Genomic DNA, 13,123 nt, shown 5'->3' with positions numbered 1-13,123 from the left:
GAAGAACTAAAAGTCTAGCAGATATTGTCAAGTGTTTCTAAGAAACCAAAGACTTCCATTAGGAAAGCAGCTAAATGCTCTGATTGTTTTGTGCGCAGAGGGCCAAAGCTTATGCTGGGTTGAAATCATATAATGATCAGAAAGTTTGATATCGCAATTCGGTAAAAAATTTATTTAAAATCTTATAAAAAATACTCTTGTTATGTGATGGATGATAAAACTTATCTTTTGGATTACTTTTCACAACTTCTGGTTCAAGATTTTTATGCACCTAATGTTTTAGAATAATAACGGACACAAGGTGTTTCTTGTGTAGCGAGTCAAAGGAACAAATCATACGGAATAACATGTTCGATAAACACAGAAATATTTATTACGGACTGTCTAAAAAAGGGGGTTTACCTATCTTTTCTTGACCGAGTTTGGAAGAAAGTTCTTAAATGGTAAACTTTGTACCACGAATGACAAAACCACAAAACTCAGAACTTCATCCAGTTCGAAAGGTATTGGACAGAGGAAGGGTTTTGCAAGAGATGTCCGACTTTAAGCGTCCTATTAATTTTTTTACTAATTTATCATTTCAGTGCAACTTAAAGAAACGCAAACTAATATATTTTAGAATTTTATAAAGTCATCGTTAATACTTGTGCAACTTTGATAGGCTCATTAACTTTTTGCAACAAAATTTGTTTTAGAAACTTACTTAAAATGCATAAACTCCATCATGATGTGAGATAAATTTAACAAGTCTTACCTGCAAAGATAATAGAAAATAAAAAGCAATTAGCAAAAGAATTAACAACAATTTTAATTTGTTAAAAATTCATAAAAATTTATGACAGCCTAGGAAAAAAAATTTAAAAAAATGTTAAACTAAAAGAACGTAAAAAGTGAGTCTTGAAATCTAATTTCATGAGAAGAACAGGGAAATACATCCAATGGTTGCTATTAAAACCTAAAATATATGTAACTAAATATAAACCAAAAAAGTCCATTACAGATTTTTTACTTTTAACAATAATGTTCGTGCTTATATCCTTATTTATTACGACTTTTTCCTGCTCATCATGTTTTATGAAGCCTTAGTAATAAAATCTATAAATTTATTTAATTTTGATTAATTACAAAGAAAATAATTAAAAAAGAGAAATTTTACGTCATAAAACTTATAATTAATTTTCAAAACCTAAAATCATCAAATCATGATGACAATGTGTGATTTCCTTTAATTTCACAACCTAAAATTATTATTTGAACTTTAGCTAATTGCAATTGACTTACTCCCACCCCTGGCAATATAAATAAAATAAATATTTCTTGGAGAATGGCTTATAACGAAGGTTTTTTTGATAGGCTCTCAATAAACAAATATACTGCTAGACACACACACACATACACACAAGTTTTATAGAGGTCAACATATGTTATACAACAAACTAATTACACAAAACACCAACGTGTACCTCCTACCCCAACCCAGCATATATCAATAAGGGTATAATATGACATTTTTTGATCTCCCCTTCTCTCCTTCACCATATGAGTTGATATCATTTTAATGTTCATATGTGTTTGTTTGGGATGTAGTATGTATGAGTGTGAGAAAAATAAATGGAGAAGCTCTGTGGGTGTTTAGTGTCATTTTAATGATAAACAATGACAAACAAAATATGTTCACACTTGCACAAAAATACAAACTTATTTCTATACAAACATATGTTTGTTTTAAGTACGCATGTAGGGATGCGAAATGAGATTTTGTTAAAGTTAAATAAATTTTCATTCTTAAATTGTACCAACAAGATGTATAAAGAAGGGTTTTACGGATCACTACATTGCACAGTTAGGGCAGAATCATTTTTTTAATAACTCAGGCATTTCGAACGGATGCCTGATCTAATCGGGATGGAGTTAACATGGACGAAAGCCAAGGGGTACGTCGAGTATGGCGGCTCAATCTATCTATCTATTATCTATCTATCTACTATCTATCGATCCTACTATCTATCTATCTATCTAATCTACTATCGATCTTCTATCGAGCTGATCTATCTATTAGCTACGAGCTTATCTAACTACTTCTACATATCTATCATCTTCATCTATCTAGCGATCACGAGCGAGCGGATCATCTTCTACTATCTATCGATCGAGCGATCAAGCTAGCATCTAGCATCTCGATTATATCTATCTACTATCTATCGACTAGCATCTAGCTATTATCTATCTATCTAACTATCTATCTATCTATCATCTATCTATCTATCTATCTATCTATCTATCTATCTATCTATCTATCTATCTATCTATCTATCTATCTATCTATCTATCTATCTATCTATCTATCTATCTATCTATCTATCTATCTATCTATCTATCTATCTATCTATCTATCTATCTATCTATCTATCTATCTATCTATCTATCTATCTATCTATCTATCTATCTATCTATCTATCTATCTATCTATCTATCTATCTATCTATCTATCTATCTATCTATCTATCTATCTATCTATCTATCTATCTATCTATCTATCTATCTATCTATCTATCTATCTATCTATCTAGCTATCTATCGTACAGACATATTGTATGAATTTAAATCGAAAGTTTTTTTGGAAGTCAAATGATGCACACATTATTAAATTTTATTGTAAACTTTTTTTGTGGAAATGATGACTTCGCAAAGGACTTTATTTTCACTTTTATATGTCAAAAAAAAGAAGGGAAACTAAAGCTATGTACATTCAACTAATATGATTTGAATGACATTCCCAGTAAACTGCACACTCTTTTGCTTCTTTTTCTCAAACTCTTTTATCACCATTGCGTTGTATGTCAATAAGGACTGGCCTGAGTCAAGGTCAAGATTAAAAAAGTATATATTTCAAGAATCCGAATAAGTCTGTAGTTTGAAACTATTGTACATCGACGTCATGATCATCGAGACGATCAGTAGTAGAGATCAATTTCTTAAGTAGATTAGCAGTTAAGTGTTATAGTTTGCCATTCCGGAGGTCGTTGGTTCGACCACCATTTGGGAACCGCTGCCCTTTTATAATCGATTTCAGTCCTTAAATATTCCTATAAAGTTGATGTCATTTTTTGTTGCTGCTGAAGTTGTTTTCTGCTATATGACTTCAATTGCGTGGTACTGGGTGATGGGTGGCATGTTGGTTCGTCTTTCAACTTTTAGTTTTATTGCATTTTTAGTTGAAAAATAAAACACAAAGCCAAACAGCGTATGTCACAGAGAGGGAGAGAGAGAGAGCATATCAAAATAAGGGAAAAGCGTCATCGTCATTGTTTAAATGTCTGAAATTACTGTAATGCTAAACTTTTTTGTTTTAAAGGAATTTAATGTAATTTATTTCAGTTTTGGCGACGTGAGTTGTTTATGGCTTCAATTTGTCCAAAATGCGTTGTTAATTTGACGTTTTTCTATTTTTTTTTTGATTTTGTTGCTCTTCATGTGGCACTTTATGGTTTTGTCTTAACATTTTGTTGCGGGTTTTTTCATTGTTGTTTTTCCTTCAATGGTGTCTAGTTTTACTATTTAGGGTATTCTATATAGCTGTTGTGGGTGTTTATTTTTTTTTTATAAGTTAAAGAAATGGAAATCAATGGTCCTTTGAGTTGGGGGTGTTATGGAAGTGTTGGGTATAAATTTAAATTTAATTATGTGCCATGTACATTTAATTCTTGGAGGGTTGACAATTTTATTTTGTCTGCATTTGAAATACAGGACAAAATATAGTGTTTATGTGTTTGTTTAAAGTCACTTTCACATGCACAGTGCACAGTGGGGCAGAATGGAAATTTTTTGGAAATAAATCTGGCATTTCTAAACGGCTGATCCGATCGGGATAAAATTTGGCGTGAGCGTAGCCAAGGAGTATTCGAGTTTAAGTTTTGAAGATGAACCCTGCAGATGCCCCAGGGACGGCGCTGTGGCGGCTCAAAGTAGGGTACCTACGACATGTAAAATTTTTAAACTCGTGCCATTTTTTTGTTTTTTTACCCAAATACAAAGATTTTTATATTTTGTGAAAGCGCTCGACGAGATCTTGAAAAAATATACTTGGACATACTACTTATCTCTTATAATATCCGAGTTATAGGCATTTAAAAATTTAGTGATACAAAATTTACCATACCTTGGTCCGCCTTTTTTTGAATACCGGCCGTAATTTTGGACCAAATGGACTCAATTTTTTCTTGTTAGTTAGACAACAAAATTTCCAATAATATACAAAAAATTTGAGATCAATATTGTTTACAGATCCAAAAATATACGTTTTTTAATTTAAAAATTCAAAAAATTTTAGATTTTTGGCGTTTTTTTGCCAAAAATGTGTCTTAACTCTTTTATTAATAAAATAAAATTTTTATTAAGAACATATAACAATTTTATAGTTTTCTAAAAGGTATCTTTACGCAGAACGCTGTGGCGTAAAAAACTTGTCCTATTTTTTGAAAATGTTGCCACTGCGTCCTTCCGAATATGACCTATTTTTTATCAAAACTTCAACTTTGGGCGACATGTTCTAAAATCCCAAAGCTGGGATCAGAAAACTGAAAGCAGTTTTGGAAACCTCAATATGTTTTCTATTTACTCCAAAAATATTTTCCCAGCCCTGAAAGAAATGTGGACCCTATGGGCAAAAAAGTAAAAAATCCCATTTTTGGGATTTTCATTCCTATTTTTGGGAATTGCGGGATGCCCTTTGACCTTTTCAATTTTTTTTTTGCATATTCTTATTTGAAATGACAAATTTAACAAGCGTTGAAAATTTCATTGAGTTTTGTTCATAAATAAAGATTTTGTCATATATTACATATTTGTTTAATTTCTAAAACTATGATTTATATCAAAATTTTAATAGGATCGCAGATAGCTACAACAATTTAGTCCATATTTATCCCTTAATATCATTTTTTAGTTAGATATGGAAATTCTCGACCCTTTACAAAAAATTTCAAGCCAATATCTCAATTACATTCAAAAATATGTTCATTTAAACCTGTGTCCTTTAATTTCATCTTTTTCATATTTTAGTATTAAGTATGACAGAACATACATTTGGTGTTGAATAAAATATTTGGACAATTTTTAAAAATTATTTAGTTAATTATTTTATTATAATATTGTATATAAAATAAAAAAAATTATAATTTTATTATGAGCCACGCACAACAACACCTAAATCACCCCACACAAATTACCTTTCCCGCCCACCGAAATATAAAACACAATTTAATACAATATCATCAGTTAGTATAATAGCTTTTTTTATTTGAACTGTTTATCTTAAACATAATACAATTAATTCTTACAACCTACTTATATAGTTAATTCCTAACACTACTTATTTTCTATAAAATAATCTGTCATATCGGTATACATATCCAGAAGGTAATATAAGTCCTTTAAATCTTCCTTTTTCGCATAGTTGAAAGAACAGGATCAGAAGATAGAAGTAAACTATTAAAAATATCTTCATTCTGTGATTGCCTGGAGCATTTTCTTGAGCTGAATAGTTGAACATGCTTAAAATCTCGATTCCTCGCTTCCTGGGATTCTTCTGTTAACTCTCCAAGTGGAAGAATATTCGAGTCAATTATTATTTGACCATGACACAATACTTTGTGTACTGTTGGTGTTAGTTCCCTCCATGGATACAGAGATACAAGTAATTTAGAAATTTCAGATGTGTATTCCCCAAATCGATTTTCATTAATTTTATGTTTACTATTCAGTGCCATTAAAATAGTTTTAACTCTTCGAAGTAACTCCTTGTCGATTCCAGTTATTTTTGAAGTAATTTCAAAATCACGAAAAAACCTTCTCGACGTATTACCGTCATTTTGTACTACCGCAACTTGAAAGTGGTTTGTCGATGTTTAATCCCATCTGAATTTTAAATTCTTCTTGGATTCTGCTTTTTTCCGCAGCTCTCAGTTCTTTCAGTTCTTCATTATTTTTTGTTGATTTAGTAGGATAGTTTGTTTTTTTTTTCCTGGATCGCCTTGTATGAGGGTAATATATTGTGTCCTTTTTCATGCAGAGCTTTCCTTAATATTTGGTACTTATTTCGACTGAGACCCAGTTCCAACATAAGAGCTATTGCTTCCTCTTCAGTAAAATTTGATTATGATGTTGGAGTTGGTATACTTTCCACAATTCGCTTAAGTCGTTTTGGTGATGCATTAGGAAGAATAGTTGCAATATGTACGACATCCATATGTTGGTTTTCCTTTTTCAGCATTTCGTTAAATGTATCAGCAATTTCCTCATTCGAGATTGAAAAAAGTTTTTGTGTGACCCTCTTTTTTTTACCTTGAACATAAGTCTTCGTATGACTTGCAAGGCGCTCCTATTGATGTGTTGTAAGTTGAGATTTCCGTAGTAGTTTCCATCCAACTACAAAATTTTAATCGAAATTTCTTTTGATTTCCATCCACAGACTTACTTTTTACATCAAAAAGTTTTAAAAAGTTTTCAATTTTTTATATGCCTGTTTTGTCTACTTTTCTACTATATGTAGTTTTTATATAATTTGAAATGTCTTCAATTCTTTCTGGCCCTTTTGAAGATATACTCCATAAAACGGAAAACAACTCTTCGTACTTTAATGTAATCTTCATTGTAGATTTATTAAATATGGTACTTAAAATCTGAGAAGTTTACTTATATACCAATTCTTGTCATTACCGATACAGGTATTCCAAAGTAAAAAATTACGAATTGTCTACCTATTAACATTTAGGACTATATTACTATAACCTGTAATTCAGTCATTGATATTTCTTATCAGTGAATGAATCGAAATTATCATTACCTGTATATTTTTACCTACATGATCATAAACGAAACAGAACGAAATGATCTGTCGAAAAAATTTAGGTAAAAAATAGTTATAAATTTTTGAAAATTTAAGCATAATAGGACCTTTCAATTATAAGGATAAGCAAACAAATAGAAAATAGGTAAATATAAGATTTAAATATGTGCTGTCATACTTAATACTAAAATATGAAAAAGATGAGATTAAAGGACACAGGTTTAAATGAACATATTTTTGAATGTAATTGAGATATTGGCTTGAAATTTTTTGTAAAGGGTCGAGAATTTCCATATCTAACTAAAAAATGATATTAAGGGATAAATATGGACTAAATTGTTGTAGCTATCTGCGATCCTATTAAAATTTTGATATAAATCATAGTTTTAGAAATTAAACAAATATGTAATATATGACAAAATCTTTATTTATGAACAAAACTCAAAGAAATTTTCAACGCTTGTTAAATTTGTCATTTCAAATAAGAAAATGCAAAAAAAATTGAAAAGGTCAAAGGGCATCCCGCAATTCCCAAAAATAGGAATGAAAATCCCAAAAATGGGATTTTTTACTTTTTTGCCCATAGGGTCCACATTTCTTTCAGGGCTGGGAAAATACTTTTGGAGTAAATAGAAAACATATTGAGGTTTCCAAAACTGCTTTCAGTTTTCTGATCCCAGCTTTGGGATTTTAGAACATGTCGCCCAAAGTTGAAGTTTTGATAAAAAAATAGGTCATATTCGGAAGGACGCAGTGGCAACATTTTCAAAAAATAGGACAAGTTTTTTACGCCAAAGCCTTCTGCGTAAAGATACCTTTTAGAAAACTATAAAATTGTTATATGTTCTTAAAGAAAATTTTATTTTATTAATAAAAGAGTTAAGATACATTTTTGGCAAAAAAAACGCCAAAAATCTAAAATTTTTTGAATTTTTAAATTAAAAAACGTATATTTTTGGATCTGTAAACAATATTGATCTGAAATTTTTTGTATATTATTGAAAATTTTGTTGTCTAACTAACAAGAAAAAATTGAGTCCATTTGGTCCAAAATTACGCCCGGTATTCAAAAAAAGGCGGACCAAGGTATGGTAAATTTTGTATCACTAAATTTTTAAATGCCTATAACTCGGATATTATAAGAGATAAGTAGTATGACCAAGCATGTTTTTTCAAGATCTCGTCGAGCGCTTTCACAAAATATAAAAATCTTTGTATTTGGGTGAAAAACAAAAAAATGGCACGAGTTTAAAAATTTTACATGTCGTAGGTACCCTACTTTGAGCCGCCACAGCGCCTCAATCTGCATCTGCAGGGTTCATCTTCAAAACTTAAACTCGAAAACTCCTTGGCTACGCTCACGCCAAATTTTATCCCGATCGGATTTGCCGTTTAGAAATGCCAGATTTATTTCCAAAAAATTTCCATTCTGCCCCACTGTGCAGTGGTGATTTGTTAAAAGAATTTAATCAATTAGTTCGTTGATTATTATCATATTTCATTAAGATTCTTAGGGGAATTAAGTTAGTTTTTAGATTGTATGTTAAAAAATAATGGAGTTTTTTTTAACTGTATATATTTATTTGTATAGCTTTCAGCATAGTGGTGGCATATAGTCATACATACATAGATACATATTGTAAAATTAAGAAATGTAAATACATATTTAAGTAAAGAAAGTTTGTAAACCTCTCTAGCTTTTTGCATACACTTTATGTCAAGAACTACTAATTCGATCCCTTGTTAACAATTCTTTTTTTATAATTGACTCCAACAAATTTTAATTCGTGACAGTTTCGGATTTCAGCCGTAAAATTAATGATTTCGGCTACGGTATTAGTATAAGTTTAAGAATCATGGCCTCAAATGGTTATGCTTACTTTGATTTTTTATTCACTAATTATGACGTTGTAAAGTTATATTAAAAATTCTATGTTAATGTTTAATGGGAATGGGGGACAATGTGGCCTATTTAAGCGGGCACTGGTCCCTGGCTTTGTGTAAAAAATCTAAAAACGAAGAAGCTCCGATCACCATAATGGCATCATATTTATATAGCTCTATATGTTCCTTCAATATATCTTGTATATTTACTATCACATGATAAAAAGCTTTTTTGATGACTTGCATAAATCCGATTTAAAAGATTTCATACATCCAATGACTTGACATAGCAAACAGGGTATTGTAGTCGTTTGTTTTATTTGTCACATTTTCTCTTTTAAACTTCTAAATCTCCCTATTCATTATACATATTAAGCTGTCTGCAAATTGAAGCAAATCATTTTGATTAACTAATTCATACCGTTTACAGTTAGACCGTATAACCCGGTAGAAAAGTACCGAAATTGAACCAATCCGTTGTCAAAAGTGAGCATACCACTTTTGTTAATATTTAGACAAGAGATGTGTATAAAGTTTAAATAACACCCAGTTATCATTTTGACAATCACCGTTGTAATTTAGACAAAGCATCGTTGTCATTGCAACAACGCATTTTTTCATTTCGATTACGCTTTGTGTCATTTCGGCAATATATCGTTGTGATTTCGACAACGCATCGTTATCATTTCGACAACGCAACGTTCTGTTTGACAACATAGCGTTGTCACTTATAGCAAATCATTTTCACTCTGAAAAGATAACGCATTATCTTCTTATCTATTTAAATATATAAAAATGAATGTGTGTTTGTATATTTGAAATTTATAAACAGAACGGCTAAACCGATTTTCTTGAAATTTTCAGTGTCTGAATGTATGAAAGAAGCTATAGGCTATTTTTTTATTTTGAAAATTTAAGTACAGTAGCCATGAGCACCTACATAATAAGTATTAAAAGTCGCATATGTCAAAAACTTTGGACATCTTTAGACATTCATAAAAATATTTGTGGACAAAATGGACGGAATTAAATCAGTATATCTGAGAAAATATAACAGTTATAGTCCTCAAATATTGTCGGAGCCACTTTAGTATCAATATGATTATTTATGACAAAAAGAGGTCGGAATAACAGCAGGGGGCGTGGCACCTACCACATGAATTAAATATAAAAATTCTGTTAACTTGGAATCTATTAGAGTTAGAATTAAATTTTGAACCGAAAATCTTAACATCAATGTTAACATTTTGGGTTATAATTTGGCGGACTACCAATGAGGGGAGCGACACGTCTCATACGAATTTAATACCAAAATTCGTTTATTTGGGAAACTAATTGAACTAGATCTTGGAAGTGATGTTATTTCAGAAATAACATTCCTGACTAACACTGATTGGAAGATTCTTAGGAATTACGTTCAGGAAACTGAGTTTCCTTTTATTTTTTCATGATAAGGAGCGCACAACAGGCCCGATAGTGGCCTAGGTGTATTTCTTCGGATTTGATGTAGTATACATCCTCCTATCAACCTACCTACCTAATAGAACTAGATTCTTCAAATTTCGCAAGAAGAACTTTAATATTCTTCTGAACATTTTGGGTGAAAAAGGGTGTACTTTCATCGAAGAGGGGCTTGAAACCACCACATTAATTAATAAGAAAACTTCGTGGATCTGAGAAATTATTAGAGCTAGAATCTTTAAATTTTACACGAAGAACATTCATGTGAACATTTAGAGAATAACGGGCGGACTTTCAATGAAGAAATAAATACAATATAAAATAGGAATAAAATACAAAATTTCGTATATCTGGGAAACTATGAAATTATTAAAAATTTTCATAGGTTACATTAAAAACTTAATTAACTTTTGGAAAAATGGTCGAAATCGGAAAAAATGGCATTTCCAATATGTAAAAAATTGTATATCTGAAAAACTATTATAGTTAGAATCTTCAAAATCGTTAAGTGAGGGTTTTTATTTATATTGCTTTTTGGGTAGCAAAGCACTCTGGGCATAGCTAGTAAATAAATAAATATTATAAAAAAAATCAATTTTTGTAGTTAGCCGCCACCAGCCGTAGATCGTCTCTGCGTTTATGATTTGACGTCATGTATTACTTATTATTTTTTTTATATTTGATAACGTCGTGTATTTATTATATTTTTGTTGTTGATTTGACAACTATCCGTACATACTTTGACAACGAATGTTATTGAAAAATTATAAACAGTTTGGTGTCGATTTGATATAATTTAAAACGTCTTTTATCCTTCTGTCAGTCAAATTTAGGTTTAGGGTGGTTAGTTGGTAATGTTCTAGTCTGTCACTCCGGAGATCGTCGTGTCGATTTGATATCAAGTTTAATTTAAAACGTCTTTTATCCCTATGTCAGGCAAATTTAGGTTTAGGGTGGTTAGTTGGTAATGTTCTAGTCTGTCACTCCGGAGATAGTAGGTTCGATTTCCACCTGAGACTCTTGTATTTCTTCGGATCTGGTGTATCACATATCCACCTTTCAAACTATATTTATGATGAGGTTTGCGCTAATGGGATCTATCCATAAGGAGCAAAGTTCATAAGAGATGGTGGTTATAAAATAAGATTCGTAATTACCATAAAGAACCGCATGCTGGCCTACGAACACTTGTAATTAGATTTCTCGTTCAATTACTTAGAACAATAACACAAACGAGTCCCCATGATCCGCGTCGATTACTCTGATCACAATTTACGAGTATCTGCCAGAGTCACAAAAAATTTTAGTTTCTTTGGAAATTTTTAATCAGTTTAGATTTTATCTCTCAACAAAAGATATTTTTTAATTTTATTGTATTTAAGTATTCTCCTAGAAATTCCTGGTTAATTGATTATTATTTAATTATAGTCATATTGTTTACTAAATAATTGTGTTAAATCGTTTTAATTGACGTTTTATTCGCCATTAACTAAATGTTTAAAACTCTGTAAAATTCAGTATTTAAAATTTAAATTGATTACATTTTATCTTTTTTCCGTTTTTTTAACAGTGATATTTTTTATAGCACATAAAAAATAATTTAATATTAGTATTTTTAGTATTAATTTATATACATTTGTATATATACATGTATATATTGCCCGCAGACATTTATCACCCAGTGATTATCACAGTTTTAAAATTGACTTTTTTTTATTGTCAAATAATTTCAAAATCTAGTTATTTCATGTCAATATACAATATTTATTAAATTAACACTGCATTTATAATTAAATAATTGCAACCTATGATATTTAGTTTGTTGCAATTAAATTTTTCATAAAATTTTAAAAAGAAAAAAATATATTTGAAAGGAAAATTCTAGTAAAAACCTTGAATAGAAGTTGTAATTTAAATTGTTGGCAGCCCCTTAAAATTTATTTAAATTGCTATAATAACAAAACTTGTGATATAGTTCCATCACCATTAAATACAACAACAATAACAAACAATTGCTAGTCTCCTTCTCACAAACAGAAGTAAAACGAACAAAAACTACAATTGTTTCTGTTGTCATTGCTGCATTGGGCATGTGCGTGTTGCAAATGCCCGCCAGTGTGTTTGTGACATTTAAATGCAACTGCAATATTGCTAAAATGCAACACCACCCACCACCTCCCACAAAATTTAAAATCATAAAGAGGGGAGGACAATAATAATAATAATAATAATAATAATAATAATAATAATAATAATAATAACAACAACAACAACAAAATGGTGTTAATAGAATGTAAAACAGACAACAATTGTTTCTGTTTCTTCTTTTTTGACTCTTTACTCTTTGCTTTGTTTTTGTTGTTTTTCATGCGTATTGTGTTTTTATTTGTGACAATTGTTAAAAATTATCATCAACAGCAGCAGCATCATTATTCTGGTTGGACATCATGTTTGTGATTGTAACAACGTTGATGAGGATGATGATGCTGGTGTTGATGGCGATCATCATCATTTATAAAAAATTTTCTGATTTCTTTTTTCATATTTCTTTATAATGACGTCAAATGCACATGAATTTGAGTTTTGCTTTTTGAAGAGGGGGGTTTTGCTCACATAAACTAGTGACCATTTTCAACTAAAACTTTCCATTGTTTTGTATTTATTTTTTGCTTTTTATTGCACTAAATCCATGTGACCCATATATGCTTGAAAATTATTGCTGCTGCTGTTTTTTTTTTTTTTTTGCTTTTATTATTTTTTGCAATTTACAATAAAAATGTCATTTAATCTAAAGACTGACTCTCTGACTTGGTTGTGTATTATTTTCCACAATTTTATTATGATTAAATTTAAAATATATGAAAACAAAAAATCCATATTTTGCTAGTTTTACTCATTTTGTTTTTGTTCTAAGTGCCAGTGACAGATTGT

General features: G+C 30.2%; 1 protein-coding gene across 1 annotated transcript in view; it reads right to left on the bottom strand.

Annotated features, from left to right (window-relative positions):
• Nucleotides 1-688: 688 nt before the first annotated feature.
• LOC119616185 (maternal protein pumilio-like) overlaps nucleotides 689-13,123 on the bottom strand; it is a 203,768-nt gene continuing 191,333 nt past the window's right edge. The window contains exon 9 of the mRNA XM_037972520.1: nucleotides 689-754. Within this exon, the coding sequence (XP_037828448.1) occupies nucleotides 704-754 (51 nt within the window). The 3' untranslated portion in view covers nucleotides 689-703. The remainder of the gene's footprint in view (nucleotides 755-13,123) is intronic.

This window comes from Lucilia sericata, unplaced genomic scaffold, assembly GCF_015586225.1.
Source record: "Lucilia sericata isolate MDLA Ls3-8-SP2 unplaced genomic scaffold, ASM1558622v1 Contig000061F_arrow, whole genome shotgun sequence".
In the NCBI taxonomy this organism is placed as follows: domain Eukaryota; kingdom Metazoa; phylum Arthropoda; class Insecta; order Diptera; family Calliphoridae; genus Lucilia; species Lucilia sericata.
This window is presented reverse-complemented; position numbering and strand designations above follow the sequence as displayed.